Source organism: Triturus cristatus, chromosome 3_2, assembly GCF_964204655.1.
Source record: "Triturus cristatus chromosome 3_2, aTriCri1.1, whole genome shotgun sequence".
Taxonomy (NCBI): Eukaryota; Metazoa; Chordata; class Amphibia; order Caudata; family Salamandridae; genus Triturus; species Triturus cristatus.
In genome coordinates, this window is record NC_140584.1 from 851284114 (window position 1) to 851307146 (window position 23033).

Consider the following 23033-nt stretch of genomic DNA (forward strand, 5'->3'; position numbering starts at 1 on the left):
AGGAGGTCATGTACCTTTTTGTCTGTTTGTGCCGTCAATGGTTCAATCGCTGCCACTCTATCTTCCAGGGTCTTGGTGCGGTCTTGCAGCTTCTTGTGGTCGGCGCGGAGGTGGGTCAGGTCTATCGCCACGCCATCGATTCTGGTCTCCAGAGAGGTGCGCGTCTGTTGCAGCGACTCTTCCATCCGCTCCATAGCTGCCAAGACGCTGTCCAACTTCGCCGCCACGTGGTCGGTATCCATCTTGTGCTCCGTTTTCGGTTGTCTCCCCTTCGCCACCGCAGGTCCCGATCCAGTACGTGTCCGCGCTCCTCCCGGCATGGAGCTGGTGGCGTGCACAAGTTAATGACCCCCGGCGTTGTGTGGCAGGGGCCCGTCGGTCGCGATAGGTCGCCTCAGCGTCTCCGGGATCGCCGTTGTAAGCTGCGTCCACCCGTCGTAGAGCTAGAGGCTCTGAGCAGCGCAGAGCAAATGTCTCTCCCCAGGGGATCAGGGCGCGTGTGCAGCTCCTATCCGGTCCAGTCTCGCGGAGCTTCGTCGCCGCAAGTGGGGCCACAGGTGGTGCAGCGTACTGGTCTGTGGGGAGCCTGTATGAGGGAGGCCGGGTTACGGTGCATCAGCCAGCAGGCCGGAGCGGGGGGAGGGGGAGGTGAGTTCCCTGCGTTGCGTCGCGGGTCCAAGGGTCGCCGTCTCCTCCTCGGATTCCCGCTTCCGTCCCCTCTCCGGGTCTACCCCGCCGGCCCCCAGGCCCCCGTCCACCGACTCACGTTTATGCTGGGCGTCGCAGATGGAATCCACGTGGCTGCCTAAAGCCGTTCCCAGCCCGCCGTCGTCGTCCGGATGCTTCCCACGGGGGGAGGGGGGGCCTCCAGGTGCCCCCGGTCGCTGTCCGGCTCGTAAGGGTGTCACGACAGCAGCCGCGGGGCTCTTCATATGCCGCAGTGTGAGGCCTGTTGGGACGTCTCGAGCCGCGGACTCGCGTAGGCGTCGTCCCCAGGTGTGGGCTCGCCGGTGCAGCGCCAGGCTCGCCGTCAGTGGTGGTGTCGTGCGGCGCCTCTGATGCGCCCCAAGTTCAGCCAGGGCGCACTGCAGGGATCAGACCAGGGCCGTCTGCAGCGTCGGATCATGGGAGGCCGCGGGGCTCCTCGCAGGCCGCAGCCCGAGGCCCGGTGAGTCGCCCCGAGCTGCGGACTCGCGTAGGCGTCCTCCCCAGGTGCGGGCTAACCAGGACGGCTCCAGGCTCGCCGGTGGTGCACGGTGCCTCCGATGTGCCCCAAATTCGGCCAGGGCATGCAGCAGATGCCGGATCAGGTCCGCCGGCAGTTTCGGGCCATAAAAAGGAGTTTTCGGCGGATAAAAGACCCGGGGTAGGCGAGCTCAGGCAGGAGCTCTACCCGGGCATGTCCGCTCTCGCTGCGTGTTAAGCCACGCCCCCCTCATAAAACCATGCATGATAATGGCATATTCTTGGTAAAGGTTACCTCTGATCCCAACACAACCCCCTCATCTCGTAAATTATTATTTTTTTAAACAAAATACCACTTGCCTCTCCACGTCCTCTCCCAGCTCTTCAGATCTGCGTTGCACGTCGTAAAGAAGTGGAAGTGTCTTTCCGTTTCCTCTAACGACGCCGATTGGCTCCACATCACTACGGAAACAGGTGCGTTTTTTAAACACACGTTTAAAAAAAAAAAAACCAATTCTTTTTCCTTTAACACACATGCCTTTACTACGTATCTCGTAGTAAAGGTATGCGTGGGAAAGGCTATGCGTGGTAACCACGCATGCGTTGTAACCGCGCATGCGTTGTAATGCATGTGTGGTTATGGTTATGCGTGGAAACGGCCGCGTTGTAGTGGCTGTTTCCCCTCTGAGAGTATCTTCAACCGCACTGAGAGTGACTTCATCATCAGATGATTCCTCTTGAACAGAAAATTCACTGCCAGAATTCTCGCCTTCCTCCTCTGCCTCAGATGCAGAACCAGTCTCCTAATCATGGTCAGAAAAAGACTCAAGACATAACAAACACCTGCTGAGCGGTCACCCTGCAGCTAGCCATAATCCTTACCAAGAGAAGTAACTTGACAAATAAGTCAACAATACTCAACACTGTGTAAAATAAGTAATAAAGTGTGGATTTATAAAACAAAAAGTTAATCTACTGGCATATAGCAATGGCAACATGAAGTCAATCAATACAAAGCACGCAAAGACCTATATACTATAAAAGAATACCACTCACTTGCTAAAGACCGCTAGACTCACCAGCAACAAACACATTAAACACCAACAAAAACCCACTAGAAAAGAAAAACGAGAAAATTCCACCCAAAGAAATACAATACACATTGTGCAAAAATAGAGGGAAAATTTCACACGCATTCAAACAGAAGCTAACTAGGCTGTTAATTATACCATTTCCAAAAAACACATTAATGCAGGTCATTGATACTAATTTGGAGTAAACAGTATAAAAAATCTTTTTTCTTACCCAACTTTCAACTACACAAACTGCTGATCTACCTGTGCATTAACTGCAACCATGAGGAAAACAAAAGCTTTGTACTAAAATAAAAAGGAGAAAAAAAACTACAATCGCCAATGATGAAAAACATAACAGTGAACATTATCAAACACTATGAAGTCTGCCCATCACCATCCAAAAGCCAGCCACACTCGCCGCCACCCAAGTGCCAGTCCACACACAGCCAGCCAAACATCAAAACCTTCATCAGCCAAACTACACTGCACACTAACTTTCCCTGGTGGTCTAGTGCTCCTAGGGCAGATGGGCCTAAAAATACATGGCTGATCGGCCCTGGGGGCAGAAATGGCCAAAATATTTATAAAAAAATGGGGAGCGACTCTTGGTCAAGGGGCCGCTTCCAATACATTACGTGCCATATATAATATAATCCCTGGTGGGCTAGTGGCTTTGCCCCCCTTGGGGGCAGACCAGCCTAAAATTAGAAGGCCGATCTGCCCATGAGGGGTTCATAAACTGCCAAATTATCATGCCCAAAAAGGGGATGGATCCTTGCCCAAGGGGTCGCTCCCCCCAAACATAATACACAAAATACCTGGCTTCTAGTAGGTTTCAATCCCCCGGTGGCTAGATTGGCACACGGGATATCGAAACACAGGGAAACCTGCTGCACCCAGGGAAGCAACCCTTGGCCAAGAGTTCGCTCCCTTATAAATATATTTTAAATAAATATATGGTCCCTAGTGGGCTTTGCTCCCCCAACTGCCTGTGGAGCAGATTGGCTGAACAAATAGCAGAATCAGCTCCCAAGGGGGGCCGAAACAGATTTACTATGCCCCATGGAGCGACCGTTACATAAGAGGTCGCTCCCCCCAAATTTTAAAAAAAAAATAATTAAAAAAAAAAAAAAAACCTCTACTTATGACATGATCTTCGATAAGCAATATTGTAGTCCAATAATTTATGCATAATAACTTCCAAAGTATTTCCAATACGCCGTTTTAAGTTTACTCTCACGTATTTAACTTGCGCAGTTTAAATATTTTTTCACAAGCACAATGTGTTCACCTTGCACTTAGTACACATTTCTAAAAGCATGTCTGATGCTACATTATAATCCGTGAAATACATTTCTTTGCTTCTGTTAATAATATAAACTTACTTATCAAAAAGTTGGGACCACGTGTTGTTGCTTCTTGTATAATTGATTTAATCTTCGATTGTTCCCTTTAATTGACACCCATTGAGACGTTGCATGATATTCTGTTTATTCGGGTCTCAACTGGGTCTACGGGTTCCTCCTGTTTGTAATAATTACTACTCTATGCCACTTCATTCTATCCTGCACCACCGTACTCTACCCTGGACCACTCCACGCCACTCTACTCTGAAGCACTCCACTCTACTCTGAAACAATACTCTATGCCAATGCACTCTATGCTGTGCCACTCTATGCCTCTGCAGTCTACATTATGCCTCTTTACTCTAAACCACTGCACTCTATGCCAGTGCGTTATACACCACTTTACTCAAAACCAATGCATCCAATGCTTCGGCACATACGCCAACTACTTTGCATCACTGCACACCCCTATTCTCTGCAACGTTCTACTCAGTACCACAGCATGCTGCGTCACCCTACACCATTGAACTCTACGCCACTCTACTCTGCAACACTATGTCATTGCTCTCTACACAACTCTTCTCTTCACCACTCTACGCACCTGCACTCCACTCTACTGAACTCTACATCACTCCATGCCCCTGCGCTCTACACCTCTCTAGTCTATGCCACTCTACTCTACACCTCTGCAGTCTACCCTGCACTACTCCACTCTACCCTGCACTACTCCACTCTACCCTGCACTACTCCACTCTACCCTGCACTACTCCACTCTACCCTGCACTACTCCACTTTACCCTGCACTACTCCACTCTATGAAACTCTACTCTTTGCTAGTCTACGCTACTGCACTTTGTCACTTTACTCAAAACCAATGCGCTCAACGCCACTGCACTCTACGTCACTTTACTCAAAACCAATGCACTCCATGCCACTGAACTCTTGGCTACTGTACTCCACTCTAATATACTTCACTCTGACACTCCTCTTTATAATGCTCTGCTCCATTAAACTCTGCTCCACTGACACTGTACTCCACCCTATGCCACCCCACTCTACGCAACTCCCTGTATGCCACACCATGCCACTTTACTCCAGTCTATTCTATGACACACTACTCCACTACACTCAATGCCACTCCACTCTGACAAACTATGCCACTCCGCTCTATGGCACACAATGCCACTCCACTTGACGCCATTATATTCTACAATACTCTACTACAGTCTGTATCACTCTACTCTACACCTCTCTATTCCACTCTACGCAACACCCTCTTTGCCACTACACGACTCCGCCACTTCACTCTCCGACAGTCTACTCAACTCTGATACTGTAGTTCAATCTACTCTACTCAAATCCATACCCTTTCACTTTCCGGCGCTCTTTCACTCTGACGCTCTACTCCCTCCACAACACTTTACGCTACTCTGACACTCTACACCATTCAACTCTACTCTGTCACTCAGACCAATCTCTACGCCACTCCAAAACACTCCACTCGACGACACTCCACTAACATTTAGCCATGCTGAACAGCAGCCACTCTTGTGCACTAAATTGGTAAAACATATTAGCAAAGCCTAATAGCTCTTGCATAGGCGAGACCTATTGGCTTCGCCAATGCTTGTTAAGTTTGAATTCCTATTGCAAGTATTCTATTTCTAGTACAACTGTCAGAAATATCTTTGTGAAAATGTACTAGTGTGGATGTTCTGTTGTCCACATATCTTTACGGATTCATTTGTATTTTCTTAGGGAGTTGGTGAATCTTTTAGAAACATATTTTGCAAACCGCAATCCCACCGCTTTATCTCCAATTTATGGTTGCACATGCCATTGCCAGCCTACTTGTCACTCCCACTTCTACATAAAGGCTTTGTGCTGCATAATTCCTTCTTGTTTCTTTCTTTCCTTGGCTACATCAGGCGTTCTAGGAATTAAATACATCTGCTCTTATTTGTGTACATTAACTTGAATGTGTCTTCCTGAATCCATAATTGCTCGTCTTCAGAGTTTAAATCTTTGCAGCATTTTTATTTAGTAAAACTCCCAAATACCAGCCGTTCTGCCAGAGTACATTACTACATCATCCAGCTTCCCATAAATGAAAGCTTTTGATTGAAGTCTCTGTGGATTTCCCGTAAAGCTGCCACCGTATAGGGCATTTTTTTTTATACTTTATTCATTTTTTCACACCATGAACAGAGCAGTCATAAACAGAGCATTTCAATACATTGCCTTTTAACTTATACCCAATATACATCCGAGTCCAGGGCATTTATTTCTTACCTCCAAATCTCCCCTATTGTTCCATGAATATCACCAATCCCAGACTCTTCAAGATCTTCCACAGTGCACAAGGCCAGTAAAGATGTCAAATCTTTCTACCAAGTGTCCAATATTGTCTTCCTGATTAAAGAATCCATGCCACCTTAATTTCAGAAATGTCTTCATCCTCGTTCTTTGTCCAATAAGTCATGATCTTGATACAAGCACCACAAGGCAATTTGTTTCCATTTGCTCATTTGACAAACGAAAGCAAAGGCTCAAAACTAGTTGTGTGTTTATCAACTTGGCTTATTCTAAATCTTCGCTTTGTGCTGTGCTCTGTCTTCAGTTTATAAAACATTGCATATTTTTTTATTATACGAGCCTTTCGCAACATTTGGATCACTGTCTTAGCTGCCATTAGAAAAATAATGTTTACTATATTCCTATAGTGGCTCTTTTATATCCTTTTATTTGTTGGGTTTTGCTTCATTTCATTCATAGTTTGTTTTCCGTACCAAAAGGATTCAAAATAAAGCGTATTTTACCTTGTGTTAGTAATGCAGATGTGTTGTGGACAGGAGATGCACATGATTTAAGAGTAGTTCTTATATTGACGTGTTTGGTGTGAAGAATCCTTGTGCTTTGACTGAAGATAAATTCTTGAATTTGGATTACTCCTTTAAATCCTTACACGTTTTTAAAAATTATTTTTATTGTAGATGAGGAGGATGAAGATGAGGAAAACCCAGAGGATCAAGACGAGCAGGGGAACTTGAAGGGTTTAATCAATGATGATGATGATGAGGAAGATGAGGAAGACGATGATGGCAGTGTTTCAGGGGCATCTAAAGCATCAGCTGCCTCTGCACGCTCTGGCGGCTCAGACAATGTAGTCGGTCATAAGAAGAGAAAGCGCAGTATGTTAATGCTGAACTCCTAGCCCTCTTTCATCCACCTGTAACTTGCTGTGTCTTGCTTCAGCCGGTCTCCTCTTCTGTTACAGTGCTATGACTCAGTCGCTGTTTGCCTTACTTATTACTCTACTAAAATGAGTGCCTGCTTGTTTCACGAATGTAATTTTCCCGTTCAGTCAAATGTTCGCTGTTTATCTAAAGTTACCCTGCATCTGTCTCACTGAGCACTACATAAATAAGATTGTGTGCCCTGTCACGTTGCAAACTGTGCTTATTGTTCTCTCGAGTCTACTAAGAACCCGTGTGTTATGTTGCAGTATTCCCAACGGTAGTCCTGTTTCTATAGCTGTGTAACCTGTATCAGTCATCTTAGAGTGCTTGTTTGTCTGTGTGTCCTGCAGCTCTTCTTATTCCTGGTATTTACAGCTCATTTAGACCGGTCAATCTGACTCTAAATATCCTGGATTCTAAGATGCAATTTATCTTCCATCAGGCTTTGATGATCGTCTTGAAGATGACGACTTTGACCTGATTGAAGAGAACTTGGGAGTCAAAGTGAAGCGAGTGAGTTTTCTTCAATTACTTTCTCCCCCCGCAAGTTTCAATAATTTTTCATTGTCTCACGACGGTTGTCCACAAATAGGTACTCCTTGTTTGCGACTCTGCATATAGCGTCTGTCATACACGTTTAGATAGTAGATTCATTTTCACTGGGTGGTCAGACGAAAGATTTGAAGCGTCTCTGCTGGATTTACCTTCTTTTACCTGTAATGTCTTGCTGCGAACAAAGTGTATAAGTTTATTCACTAATCCAGAAGAAAATAAAGTATAGAATACCCCTAGTGCCCTACACTTAACCAGAGCTATACTTCATGCACAAGAAAAGCTCTTTGCATGTGCAGGGTCTAGTTTGTTGACAATGAAATGCTGGTCTATGCGTCACTGAGGTTAAGACCCAGTTTCACATTAAATGTGTTAAAAAATGTTTGGCCCACTTGTTGAACAGTGGGCATCTCCTAAGCATGTTAGTGTTGATTGTAAGTGGATTGACTATCCACGTGATTCCAGATCATGTTTGTGGATTGCTCTTAAAAAAGGTTTTAGGTAAATGTTTGACCGGACTGACGTTTTTGTTTTAACCTTTTTAATTTTTTAGATTTAAGGAAACCTATAACTGGTATGCACGTAATACACAGAACATACACAATAAGCATATAGTAGAATTTATGGATCGCAAGATTAAAGTTTGATAGAAAGGTACGCAGTAGACTAAACACATTCCTGAATTATTTATGTAAATGACAAGAGATCGTCCATCAGCCTCTGCTGTTGCTCTGAGATGAATGAGCAGTACTGCATGGTTGACACAGAGGGGTCGAACACCACTAGCATGGCAAGGTTTGTTTAATCCATAGAATTATCGAATATAAACATACTATCCACTAGCGCTGGCTGAATACCATAGCTGGGACGAAAACTGGATTGAAAGTGTCCAAGATGCCTAAATTATCCATATGATTCTTTTTTACACACACCACGCAACTACACACTCTGTGTGAGACTATCATTCACCTTATTTTTGGATTCAAGGCAGATGCACATTATCTACTTAAAACTCAATCATACCTCAAATTAAAAGTGATAGAAAGGAGCTCAGGGCAAAAGAAAATATATACGCAAGCATACAATTCGCAAGAAGTTAATGATATACTGTTGTATTTGTATGTAAGCTTTAATTGGAGATGAAGCTAATTATTCTGAAACTGGTTAGTACCTACCTTTTCCAGTGTTTAATTCGCTACCAGTGGCTCAGCCACGGGGCAGCCATTCTTGTGTTAGGTTTTGCAGTATGAATCCCTTTCTGAATTCACATGCTTTGTGTTATTCCGCCATCTAGTGGTTGGGTCCGTAACCATTCTTGTTTTTATTTTTGTGGTCTTCGTCGTCCACAATTTGGTAGTATATCTATCCATCCACTTTGTGATGTCAGACGGCGCCCCGGAAGTTCCTATGCATAGTTGCCATATTAAAGTTCCCTTTTCTGCCATTGGAAGCACAACAGAGGCACACCAAAGATTTTTTTTTTTGAAAAGAGAAAAGTAAGAAAATCGGAAATGTTGGCTTAGACCGTGAGAAGAGCGATCTACAGAGAAGGGGATCCTTCTCGATTCCTATGGGGAACTCCACCGGTAACAACCATGTGGTTGGAGAATAAAGAAGGGAGAGGCAGTTTAGGGTCATGGAAAACCCCCCTTTTAAGTTCTACCCCAACTGACACCACAAATTTGCAGAGAGACCCCCACGAAGTCTGCAACCACTGTCTACTGAAAGACCACAAGGACGAAGATAGCGTAGCGTGCACTGAGTTGGTACCCAAAACTCTCAAGGTAAGACGTTGACAGAGGCTAGAGCACTACACCATGGCCAGCATTCCATTCGCAAGATGCAGGTTTCACTCTAGGACCTCGGCTTATTCAGTGACGAGGGGGAGAAGGTCTAGAAGGTCGAAACAACTTGTGGAGATGGGTCGGATGTCGAGATCTACACTGCCAATGCCAAAAAGTATCATCGTTGGGAAGAGCGGCGAAGCACCCCAAAAAGAAGCCGTAGGCAAATAAGCCACCAAAAGTGGCTCGTACAGTAAGTCCCAAAATGCATCCTCTGCTTTGAAGCACTCGTTGGCCGTAGGTCAGCCAAAACAAAAAAATACACACTGATTCCGACTGAAGGATACCGATTGGGGGAAAGACCGGTTGCAACCCTCGGTGCAGTCATCCACTTGAGAGGGAGTTGGAGACAAAGGCAAGGCCTTGTAGACAGTGGACCAGTTAACGCCCAAAAAAAGACAGCCGCTCGTCATCTAACAAAAAGCCCTCTAGGTCGAGCGCAAGAAAACAAAGCTCTACAGAGGAAGGAGTTCGACGACTCCTTGAAGGAATTCCCTATTCCTGCAAAACCTTTGACGACCATGCCAGACCAGTCGTCTTCGGTGTCAGTGAAGGCCCCGGCAACCCCAGAACCTCATGAAGAGGAGCAAGAAGAGTTCTACAAACTCAAGGAGGATGATGAAATAACAGGGTTCCACGACCAGAACCAGTTAAAGGAGACATGCCAGGATCTCGATACAGATTCTCCGGGGGTGGCGGGTGGTCTGCTACCCTTCGAGGCCATCTCCACCAGACAACTTATCCCTCTACAACTGCCTCATCGAGAGGGCTGCAGAGACATATGGGGTGCAACTAGAGAATGAAAAGGAGGGTTCATGTTTCCTTCTTGGAACATTAATGCCCACACAAAAGGGAGACCTATATATACTCATGCTTCTTAGCATCCTTGACCAAGTGAAGGGGTCTTCCGTGAGTCTGCCATTGCAATGGCGGTAACACCAAGAGTGGGAAAAGTACAAGTGTTTCATTCAGGACCCTAAATATCTTAAGGGAAATGCTTCAGCAGATTCAATTATATTGACAACCACAACGAAGAGTGTGGGAAAGTGGGTATCTGTTGCAGTACCCCCACACACACTTTTTCCCTGGCTTTTGATGCAACTTTAACTGTAGAATACTAGGTCCCTGCTGTCCAGGATCCCAGTACCAGTTTTATTTCCTTAAAACTGTCCCAGGAGTTGCAGCTGCAGACCCACCCCCCGTAAGTCCCTAGTAAATGGTACCCTGGACCTAGTACATGGGGACTGAAGAGGTTCCAATAGGACCCCCTCTCCAGGGCCAAGCGGACTGCCATTGCTGCCTGCATGCCTTGCTGCAGACAAAAACGACAACAGTCGACATGCCACACTGCCGGTTTGTCATGTTCAAGCAGCACTACCCAAGGTATAGGGAAGTCACCCCTCTAGCAGGCCTTTCAAGCCCCAAGGCAGGGTGCACTGCATCTCAGGTGTGGGTATATCTGCGGGAGCAGATAATGCCCCTACAATATCTAAGTCCATTCTTAAATATTGTACGTGCCAGGAAAGCCAAAGAGAGTACATGGGCTGGAAACTTGACAACTGTAGTTCCCCAGCACCATGATGGCTTTACTGAACCCAAGAGTGTTTGGTACCAACCAAATACTCTCAATAAACCTACACTGATGCCAGTGTGGGATTTATTGAAACATGTACACAGAGGGCACCTTAGCGGTTCCACCTGAAAAACTCATAACCCGGGTGTGGTCCCTATCTGACTTTAAGCAGCCTGACACCACCAGACATGTTTGTTAACCCCTGGGTCCAGAGCCCCTGCTCTCTGAGGACGGAAACAAAACACATTCTGTGCAGAGGAGTCACCCCCTTCTCCACCAGCATCAGCACAGTGCTCGAGAGGGGAGCAACGCCTGGCCGTCTTTGTAATGTGACCCCAAGCCTCTGCTGCCAACAGTAGATGAAACCCCCTGGTTCAAACCCACAATTTTGGCGGGAGTACCAGGGGGAAAACCCAGATAGTTTAGGAGGTGTGCCCCCCTTTTGCCAACTCCACCCCTCAGGTGCTGAGGCGAAGTTAATCACATTCTTCAGTGCCCACCATCCTGAAGGTGGAGGGACTTATCCTATCAGTGATTTGCCTCCCTCCCACAGGAGGGTGACATAATAGTGAGTGTAGACATCTGTTACTTCCCTGTAACGCCCCTAAATCTTGTATTTAGGTGGGTCCCCAGACCCTGAAATCATTTCTATGATGACCTTAGAAGCCCAGACACAGAAGAGCTGCACCAGCATAAGAGAAGAGGAACCAATGACTGACTCTGCTCTGTCCCTGCTGGCCTGTATGCTGCCTTTTCGCCGCTGTTACAAAAATACGACTCGTCCTGCAGGCCCAGCGACCTCCAAAGCCTTGGGAGTACTACCTGCTCTCGATAAAGACTCCAAATCTCCCTTGGACAGCGGACCTGTCCAGAAGAAACCAGTTACAAAGAAAAAGACCTCTGCCCTGAGGAACTCCTAACACCTTCGGATCCAACTCTGCACCAAGCGATTACAGCCCTAGTCCAAGTGGCCCACCAGTCCTATGAAAGTTCCCCAGTACTTCTGAGTACGCGTCCACCGGGGGCTGACCCCTGCCGAACTCCTCCTCGATGCCTGCAGCCTTTGCACGAAGACTACCCTTGACTGTGTCTTGCCTGTTAAGATGCGTTTCAACGCCTAAGGGCACCACTGCACCTGAAGCCCCTGGGCCTTGGGCATCCTGACTGACTCCGTCCGTACGTCCCTTAGCAACTCTATGTACCTGGGCATCTCTGGGTTTTCTTCATCCAGCCTCTTGGCCTGAGCTGGTATCCTTTACTCAACCCTCGATCTTCCCCTTTGAATTACATTGGGCGCCGACGCTGTGTTGGGCACTCTGTATCCGCCCCCGTGTCACTGAGTGTGTCAGTTTGGTGCTGCCTTGTGGCCCCTTGCACTTACCTCAACCCTTGGAGATCGACCCCTGACACTGCTTTACTCACCTGTGAGCAGGGCATCTGTGAGAACCCCCAGTCTTCATTGGGCACCGACCACGAATCTGACCTCTGCCCCTGTGCCGTTAGTGGTGCTATTTTGTGGCCAATCTGAACTTGCCTGGTGTTGACCTGAAACCCCGAAGACTGTAACTGTAAATCATGTACTTACCTAAAAAAACAAAAACATTCTGGTATTCTTCCTTAGGTTAACACTGCAAAGCTTGAAATCGCAATAAGTGTCCACTTTTCTAAAGAATCAAGTATTTTTCCTGAAAAAAAAATATTTGAATGTTTGCAAACATCTTGGTCTTAAAATGAGTCTTGAAAGAAATGTATTTTTCAAAAATTGATGGGGAGCTCCTTTTTGATTCCTGTGTCATTCATTGGTCAATGTGTGTATAATAAATATCTTACACTCATCTGTGGTAGGCCAAAGGCTGCTCACCCACACTACCACAAATGGAGCACTTTGGGTTTATATTGAGCCCTGCTACCTTCTGGAGGAATCTCTGGACTCTGTGCACAATATAACCACATAGTGATATACCATATACAGAGCCAGCTTCCTACAAAGAGACAGACACCCACTACCAAGGGACCACCACCAGAAAAATAAACTTGACTTGGTGGCTAGTAAGATGGCGAGATAAGCAGTCGCTCAATGAAGCATTGCTAACCGTAACACTCACTTGAACCACTACAGACAACAGCAGTGGGACGAGATGGAGTCCCTCATGCTGCTCCTCCCAGAAGAGTACTGCAAGAGGGCCAAGGTAGTAATGCAGGAAGGAAAAAACACTGCTAATGCCTGCCTCAAGTCTGCACTAGATACAGCAGATACTGCCAGTAGCAGATGTGCACAGTGACAACATTAAGAAGACACACCTGGCTCAGAGTATCCGGTTTAAAACCTGATGTGCAAGCCTCAATCATCTATATGCCATTCACCGGGGATGCCCCATAAGGACAGGCAGCAATTAAAGAAGCAGAACAAGACGGTGAAAGCAATGGGGGCACTGCAATTCTGGGGTTCCTTCAGGTGGGGAGGAACTGCAACCAGGTGACTCGCAGGCAAGTCACCCTTAGCATCTGGGCAGCAGCAACAGCAGCCACAAGGCAGTAAACATCACGGCACATAGCAAGCGTCATATCAGCAGCACTGTGGAAGACCATCCTTTCGAGGAAGGGGTAGAGGTCAGCCTCCCAAAGGGGGGAAGGACCAAAAGATAAATGGCTTGTACAACATCCTACCCCACCACAATGCTCCTATGGGAGGCAGGATAAGAGATTTCCTCCACGAGTGGGGAAAGAATACCTCAGACACAATACACTTGCTATTCCAGGGTGGGGAAGACCCTACCCATGCACCTCAGAGCACACTCCGCTAGGATAAAAGGTGCAACACTGGTGTTCTTAGTAAATGTCCCTATCCACGAGATGTGCTTAGCAGCTGCATGGGCATCACCACACACCTGTGCAAAACATTATTTTGTGGACATTCAAATGAGCAAGAAAGCACAGATGGGACAGAAGATACTATATGTAGGAAACTGCCTCTATATATAGTGCACTAAAACAAAGTATACTGTGTAGAGAGTCCAGTCAACCCTTACTGGTTTGTAAAACTTTCTCCAAAAATCCCAAGTGCTCTATTTTGTGATAGTGTGGTTGAGCAGCTTAGACTAATCAAAGGTAAGTGTTGAGCATTTGTTGTACACATCCAGTCGATAAATCGGACACACACTCAAAGAAATCCCACACAGAGCTAAAGAAATTCACTCGCAGTAGCGAGGCAGATTTAATCAGGACGACCTATTTCTATGGCCTACTCGCCCGTTCTGGCGAGCTGTTAACAGGTGTTCTGCTTGCTCACAAAGTGAATGAGCAATAAAGATACCTTTAAATCTGATCTTGTCACATTATCCCAACTTTCAGAGAGAGAGGTCAAAAGTCAGTCAGTCAGGCACTCGCTGTGGTGCCGAGGTTTAAGCTCAGCCGAATAGGTGGTCGGTCTTTTCGGGTAAAAGCAGCAGCACTTTGGAACTCGCTTCCGTTTGAGATTCGTGTGATGGATGATCTTTTTCTTTTTCGCAAAGCCATAAAAACCTTTTTGTTTTAATTTTCCCCTATCTAGATGTTCCCCCTCTTGGAATTTCATTTCAGTGTTTGTTGTGTTTTTACTGGTCATGCGCCAGGACACCCCTTAGCTGGGGCAGCTGTGCGCAATATAAATACTCCTAACATAACCTAACATAACATTTTCTTACAGTTACTTTTTGTAAAGGGAGCTGTGTGACAATCTGGATGAGACCAGTTCATGGGTCATGTACATTACAGTTAGGTCGAGTAGTGTATTCAAGTTACCAGACCTGCAGGTCTAGTAACATTTTTATGATTTTTCGAGCCCTGTGACACCAGTTAATAAAAATAACACGTTTTTATATTATCTTAGGCAATAAGATGTTTGTGATCAGGTAAATTATTTTCAAGATAAGGTTTTAGCATTTAAATAAAAGTATTGTATTTGCGGTTATGTTAACCTATGGGCTAAACATACATTGTATAGGACCACATGTCAACGACTTAGACGTAAGGTAAGTAGGGGCCAATGTCCACAACTTCACCAACAGGTTACCTTGGTCGGCTCTTGGGTATCTGGGTGCAGAGGTTGCTCTTTGGTGTCGGGCAGTCATTTGAAGTCAAAAGAAGCTCTAAGTGTAAACTGTGGGGGCCAGTCGTTTCAAACCCAAAGGGAGGGAGGCTCTGGTCTTTAGGGTCTTTGGAGTTGAGCTGCACTGTTGGTTGATCTAGACTCAGGCTGTGGGGCTCGTGTGCAGTGTTATTTTCTCTGGCGGGTCGCAGTGGTCAGAGGCACTGTTTCGGTGAGCCTGAAGAAAGAGGCTGCAGGCTGGGACTGGGGGACCAGTCCGGAGGAACACAAATGTGAATTTAGGTCTTGGAGGCCTTTGAGTGCTAGAGAGACCGCCGGTTCTCTTGGACCCGCGCTGTGGGACTCTGGTGCAGAGGTGCTTTGAGGTGTCCGTCGCTGTGGTCAGAGACGCTTGCTTCAGGTTATTACCTGGAGATGGGTACCCAACAGGACAGCTGGGCCACTCTGGACTATGGCTTCTGCCCTGCTGGTGTCCTTCGTTGGCTGGTTGGTCTCTGGGGTCGGGTCGGTGTCTGGATTGGGCCATCAAGTCTTGACTGCTGCAGTAGGGCTGGCACCCTAGGTATGTTGCTGGAGGGCCTACCGTCTCGTTACTTGATGGGTAGACGGGGCTGACCTCTCGGGGCACTCAATACCTCCTCCTGGGTGGCTGCTTCATCAGTGAGGCTAGGGGTTAGCAGTCCGGTAAACCGTAGCTTGCGTTTAGGTGCCTCTGTGATGCAAGCTGTTTTGCGAAGTGCTAACAGCCAACTCAGACTTTTGGAGGCTAAACATCTGCAGGACAAGTCATCTTTGGCGCACTTGGTGGGGACAGCAGGCAGGCTGGCAGAATTGATGCCAAGTCAGTTGCTGCTCCTCCGTTCTTGCATCTTGCGGCTCTTTGGTGTCCTTCTTGAGTCAGTCGATTCTACTTTCCTCTTGCCAGGTGTTCTTCTAAATACTTGATTTAAGGGTATTATGGGGAGTGAACTGTAGTATCCAATAAGCTACACTACACCCCCTACATGACCACTTCCTGTGAGGAGTGGGCATAACTTTGTCCAAGAGTGCCAATTATATCATAATTGTATCTGTTACGTTAGTTTAGGAAAAGAGCATTGGCTCTGGGGCCTGGTTAGCAAGCTTCCAGTCGAAATCTGCATTGGTGAGAAAAACATGGGGGGAGGGGGGGTGACCATGACAACAAGCCCTGGCATAGCCAATAGACACCTTTGGGACCTTAGAAGTGTTTAGCCAGAGCTATAGGCTTTGACAATGTCTTTAAGCTATGTTGTAGAGCAGCGTGGCTGCTCTGCAGCATGTTGAAAAGTTACAATAAAAAAGTGTTATAAGCATTTTTGTTACCTTATATATAACCAAGACATTATGTACAACTGAACGACCTTATTAAAAATAAGAGTGAACATAAAATATATATATATATATATATATATTCACTGAAAAAACCATAGGTTTCACACATGTTATAGTTAGCGGAAATTTTACTGATAAAAAACCAGTGAAATTCCCCCGTTATAGTTAGCGCAGGCAACTATAACTCACGCGACTGCAATCCTCTGCTGATGCTAATACTGTATTTAGACACTTATTTGCCCATGTCTTCTTCCATACATTTTTAGCTATACATATATTACAAATATTTTTTTTTCATAAAGACACATATGTCATCAGCAGAAGATTGCAGTCGCGTGAGTTATAGTTGCCTGCGCTAACTATAACGGGGGAATTTCACTGGTTTTTTATCAGTAAAATTTCCGCTAACTATAACATGTGTGAAACCTATGGTTTTTTCAGTGAATTAGCAAGGTTTTTTAAATGCTAATTCCTAACTATAACGTGTGTGAAACCTATGGTTTTTTCAGTGAATTAGTACGGTTTTTTAAATGCTAAGTTTTTTTCCCTTATAATAAGCCCTGTACATTTGGTGGCCTTCGGCCACCAAAAGCACAGGGGGTGGGGTAAGTGTGGATAGTGTTTTTTGCCCTTAACATAAGCCCTGTGCTTTTGGTGGCCTTCGGCCACCAAAAGCACAGGGGGTGGGGTAAGTGTGGATAGTGTTTTTTTTATTTTTATTTTTTTACCGTACGCTTACGGTAAGCGTACGGTAAGCGTACCCCGCGAAATTGCCGAAAAAAAAATAAAACCGTTTTTGCACTTGGGGGATGTTTGGGGACTCCCTCAACATGACTATGTGGGAGGGAGTTGTCAAAACAGCCCCTTTACATGTTTTTGGGCTTGATATTTTAAAAATCACTCTCAGTGCGAGAGACAAAATGGCGGCCGCCGCTTCCTGGTTTCGGCCGATTCGAATGTTTACTAAGATCTAAGAGCCAATCAGAATCGCGCTCGCGCACGCCACCGTACGCTTACCGTAAGCGTACGGTAAGCGTACCGTAAGCTGGCTCAGATATATATATTGATTTAAAGGCTATTTTCTCAGAATCTACTGAACAGATTTACACCAAACCTACAAAAGGCACTTCCTTGACCTAGGGACTACCTCTCTGCCAAATTTTGAGTAATTCTGTTCAGCCGTTCGGGCTGTAGCTCGTTCTAAAGGTCCTATGGAAAAATGCATGGGAAAAACGCGTTTTGGGACCCCCCTTTTATCTCAGCCCCCGCTTGACGGATCCCCCCGAGACTTTCAGGGTAGGAGCGGAGCGTAGCGCCCCACCTATTTTGAAAAATTTGCGAGGATTCGTCGACCGGCGCCAAAGTTATTCAAAATAGAATGTTGAGGTTTTCCTATGGAAACGTGGTCCTAACTATAACTACCTACTGGCTATCGCCAGTAGGTAATATATTTTTTTTTTTTGTCCTTTCAATGCTGGCAAGTTCTTCCTGCCTGTTCGAATGCTTGTTTGTTATAGCTTTTTTTTGGTTATGCAGGGGAGGGGGAAAAGGGAAGGACATAAACTCATGGGAGGGTGAAGGTTGGGAAATAGTATCTGAATTTCAACACAAGCAGATGATTGATACTAGGGAAGAATTAACAGATGCCAGATTCCGAGGGCAGACTGAGATGATGCTGAGGTCATGGTGTTGTGCTGGTGTTCAGGTGGTTCTGCGGTGATGCTGTCCGATTCTGATGTGGTGCTGCGCTGGTGCTGAGGTTTTGCTGCACTGATGCTGTGGTGGGGCTGTGCTGGTGCATTGATGCCAAGGTGGTTCTGTGTTGTTGTGGAGGCGTTCTGTGAAAAGAGACCTTAAAATCCAGTTGGAGTGGAAGCTAAGTGGGTTATATCAGAAAACCAAACACTCTGAAGCTTCTAACCGTGATTCCAGAGAGGGTGTCTGAAAGAGTTTGATTAAAACGTGCTGAAGAGTAAAAATAAATGAAGGCGTGGAGTCAAGCTATAAAAAGCAAGGGCTGAATGTTAAAAAACAAGAGCTCTGCAATCCTTTTTAGTAGTATTAAAAGACAGATTTGTATTTTGAGGTACAATTATACAGCATTTCTTACAGACATCCTATCGCTTTTAGTAGTATCTGAAAAATAGCAAATATGGTATTTATTTGCTGACTGTCACTTTTCTGAAGATAGAACACCTCCAGCTATTCCAGACATTTTGCTTTATAGAAGGTTGCATTCTGATACTTGATTTTTCACTTTAACATGGAACACTTGGCACTGTGCAAGCTCTCAATGTTTCACACACAGTATCTGAATGAGATGCTCAAGACATGTCAATATTAGTTGAACTCTTATCTAAACCTGCCGTCTTCAGCATACTCAACGCCCCCCTGAGCCCAGCTGCAACCCCGGTATCCCAGTAACTAAAGAATGATGATCTGCTAGTAAGAATTTTGCAGGTGCAGATATGAAAACTTTATTTAAAACAATATGCCCAAGGAATAGGACTTGGAGCCTATCTGAATAATTCAACCTTAGTTATACTTCATGGCAGTGCCCATGTTGTCTGACCTAATTTCTAAGTCACTAGTACCCTAGTCATTGCGTTTCTTTACATTCTGGTTTGTGCAGTTCTAAACTTATAAGCAGAACTGCAACTGCTAGAATGCAAAGTATTTTAGTTGCAGTTTAACTTTAACTTGTTTGAGTGCAATTTTGAAATGATGATTCTGTTTAAAAGTGAGTAATCTAAGTTGCAGAAACCCAACTATCAGCTAACGTTTTTTTTTATTTTATCTGCGTGCACAGAAGAAAAGAGAAGCTTTTTCTAGTGATAATTAAAATTGAATTTTAAAGCAGCGTTTGTTTTATATTTGGGAATAATTACTCTTCAATTGTTGCTCCTGAGGCGTGGAATCCACATAAACCAAATCGAGCGTGACATAGTCAGCATAGAGGGATACACTGGGCAAGGCAAGGCTGGGTGGCTGACTTTTTAGGGGGAGATTAACATCAGAAATGGCAGCCGTAGTGAGCACAGACTGACAAGGAGAGAGGTGGCTGAGGGACAGGACTCCCACTCGTCCATGGATTCATTTCAAACAGAAATTTTGTTCTGTAAGTGCAGCTCATTATGAGGCATCCCTCGGTGTGAGGGGCCTGACACCTCTTCTCCAGCTGGATAGCAATGCACTGGAGGAGGGTGAGACCATGAAACGCATGCTGAGGGAAAAGAATAAGTAGTGCAGCAAACCTATTCACATGGCCAGAAGGGAATGGCTCTAAGTAACTGGGCCAGTCGCCAGGGCCCGAAACCACCCCCTGAAAGGAGGGAAAAATGTGAAAACTGGCCACAGAAAAGAAGGTAATATAGACAGGCACACATAGTTACCAATTGGGAGTGAGGGGTGTGATCAATGCCAATACAGAGATGATCCCATGCCTCGCAGCGCAGCACATGTGCTGGTAGGTTCGACCTAAAAATGGTCACATTCCTACTCTACACTACAACACGTTTGCTAACACTTACTCATTTCAACCCAACCAACCCAAGGGATGGGATGGTGCAATACAATCTATTGCACAGTGTGTGAATCCAGAAAATGTTTTTGTTGTTGTGGGCGTAGTCAGCCACCATTTGGAGGAAGGCCCATCCCGTGTAACATCAGACAGCGTCCCAGAAGTTCCTTGCGTAGTCGCCATCTTTGGATTCTTTTTTCTTTCTTTGTTGTCGTTCACCTTTACTTCTTGCTTTTTTTTTCTTCTTTTCTTTAATCTGGTTGCTTAATCAACCATTTTGTTTTGCACCATGAATCCTTTTTAAGTTTCAAACTAAATTAAAAAAGAACCGGACCTACCCACTAGATGGCGGAGTAATGAACAGCATGTGAGTCCAGAAAACTCTTCAAGCTGCAAACATACTCCTACTGATAAATGACCGTTTTGTTTTTTAATAGCCGGAAATGTAGTCCTCATAGAAGGATATGTCCCACAGCACCTAATACTTGCTAAGATGAATACATTAATTGTTGAGATTATGGCTGTATCCAAATTGGCTTTGTAACTGATGTATGAGCCAGCGAGGAACTCGATGAAACTCCAGGCTAGTTGATACTCTGGTTTATATGTTCAGGAGTTAAAACAGCTGAGGGGTCGCTTGTAACCCTGTAATCCCCAATGAGCCAACCAAGTCTCTCCATAGTAAAAAGTTTTGCATTTTTACCTGCCCGAACATGTAAAATACATGTTCTCCTTGTACAATAAGCTGCACCCTGCCTTAGGGCTCGGTAGGCTGCCCAGATCCTGCTTGACCTCTCAGCAGCCTTCGACACTGTGTCCCAACACACCATGATCAAGAGGCTTCATCAAATCTGAATCCAAGAGGATGCCCTCCAATGGTTCGCATCCTTCCTCACTGGAAGAACACAGAGAATCCGCCTACCAACCTTCAACTCGGAGCCCAAGAATATCATCTGTGGCTTCCCTTAAGGCTCATCCTTCAGGCCTACTCTGTTAAATGCCTAGATGTTCAAATGAGTCTCCACCAGACACAATGACACACCATCACTCAAGCCCTTGTCACAAGCCGCTTGGACTACGGCAATGTACTCTGTGCAGGAATTATCACACACCTCCTGAAGAGACTGCAGACCATTCAGAACTCGGCACCCAGACTCATCCTCTACCTTCCCAGATGGGCCCACATCACCCATCACCTGACGAAACTACACTGACAACCCGTCCACAAGAGATGCCAGTTCAGGATTGACTCATGCCTTCAAAGCCGTTCACAATCCAGGACCAGCATACATCAACCACCTCCTGACCTTCCACCAACCCTGCAGACCCTGCAATCTGCCTTCCTCCCACTCCCTCATGCCCCCCACCCACATCTGCTGAAACAGTGGAGGGATTCTCCGTTTCCTGCCTCACCGTGTAGCTCTGGAACAGTCTCCCTCTACATATCTGGACTTCACCATCTCATTAGGAGTTCAGAAGGGGACTCAAGACCTGACTTTTCAACTGATACCAACAGAGCAGCTTGAATCTCAGTGCCTAGATACCCTTGCGGGAAATTGGCTCACTTTACAAATCCTATTTGATTGATAGATAGGGATGACATATTACAGAGCGAGTTCCGGCTTTGCATTGCTTTAAATGACAGTCAGGCTAGCAGTTTTAAACTGCTCTTCCAGTTTAGCAGACTGGGAGGTTTGGTTTACTTGTCATCACCAGGGTGGCACAACCAGTGCTGTAATCCCTGGGGTGACCACCTAACGTACATGCCCTGGGCACCATATACTTGGGGCTTATAGGTAAGTTAGCCTATGCCAATTGAGTATAGCCAATGTAACATACATGTTTTGGGGTCAGGACACTGGCACCGAGGTCTGTTTAACAGACCTGAGTGCACTCTGAGTCAAAAACATAACCCATCAGAATCAGTCTAAATACTTGTGGGTGATCGAGAAAAAGAGGCATTTTCTTATAATATTGATCAATGAAACTAGGTGTTATGAATAACAATGTCAGCAGTTGGATGGGTTTGTGCATAACCACTGTATGTGCAGTTCTTAGGTTGAAGGGAAGCCTCCCAGCCCTCATAGACTGTCAACATCACTGTGAGCTGTGATACCAGGAGTAATGTAAAATGTGTAAAGAACTATGGAGACTGTTGGGTCCTGGTGTTTTTCCCACTTTTAGCTCCTTTGGCCCCTTGGTCAGCTCTTTTTCCACTATTTCTGCTTCCCAGATACAATTTTAAAGGTATATATTGCAGGAACTCCTAATTAGCTTGCGCATGGGCCTATGCCACAAGCATGCAGCTGCCAAAAGTATTCCGGGAAGGTTTATGTGATGGCATGCTGGTTGCTTACCAGTTGGCCCTGTGTGTGCTTGATCTGGCTGGCGTGTTGGGGCATCTTACCTTTAGCATAGCCGATCTACTCGCCCACTCGCTTTGGTGAGTCATGTGTTATCAGGACGAGATTTGTTTAGGGCCTTCTGGCATGCTGGCAAGAGCTCGAGCTGCAAAGAACAGGTGTGCTGTTCATTCAGAAAGTGAATGAGCAATGAAAATGCCTTTAAATCTTGTTTTTATCTTACATTGGCTCTGCATTCAAAGACTGAGGTCAGATGTTAGCTAATGTCTTATAACAAATTGTTGCTTATTTTATCCTTAAGATTGGTGTTTGTAAAGTGAACAGACTGACAATGGACTCACACATTTAAATAGCTAGTAAATGAGCTGTACAGATATTTCAATATGTATTTGAGTAGTTGGACAAGCATTTTTTTTTCATTCTGAAGTGAGATGAAAACAAAGATGTTCGAGACATGTGAGCTGTAGATCACATGCTGTGCATACTCCTGCCAACTAGTGTTGGGTCCGGATGTTTGCACTTGGTTTATGTTCGAAGAAGTCTTTTCCAGTTACAAGGTGGGTGACTCCTCCTTTCGGTGATAGTGTGCATGGGCATCGACTCCATAGTTAGCTAGTTTTTTCTGCCATCGGGTTCAGTTTGTGAATTACTGCGCTTCAACAGCGTTCCTTCGGTTTCCCTTGGTGCGCAAGACTCTCAGCCTCGTTGGTATTGTTTCCGATCGCATCTCCCATTCTTCGCATATCATATTTACTTATTAAAACTATCTTTCGATTGGAAAGCTCTTGGAAGGCCGTCGGGTCTACCCGCGTCGGTCTGACCCGCAGCCGATGGAATGAATTCCCTTCAAATTCTGCCTTTGTTGTCCTGCCAAGTGCCCGTGCACTGACTGCCC

The 23033-nt window shown here is 45.7% G+C and overlaps 1 protein-coding gene across 1 annotated transcript in view; it reads left to right on the forward strand.

Moving 5' to 3' along the window:
* Positions 1-23033, forward strand: part of SUPT6H (SPT6 homolog, histone chaperone and transcription elongation factor) — a 1106805-nt gene that overhangs the window by 131915 nt on the left and 951857 nt on the right. Inside the window, exons 3-4 of the mRNA XM_085649126.1 lie at positions 6601-6798; positions 7289-7359. Of these exons, the coding sequence (XP_085505252.1) occupies positions 6601-6798; positions 7289-7359 (269 nt within the window). The remainder of the gene's footprint in view (positions 1-6600; positions 6799-7288; positions 7360-23033) is intronic.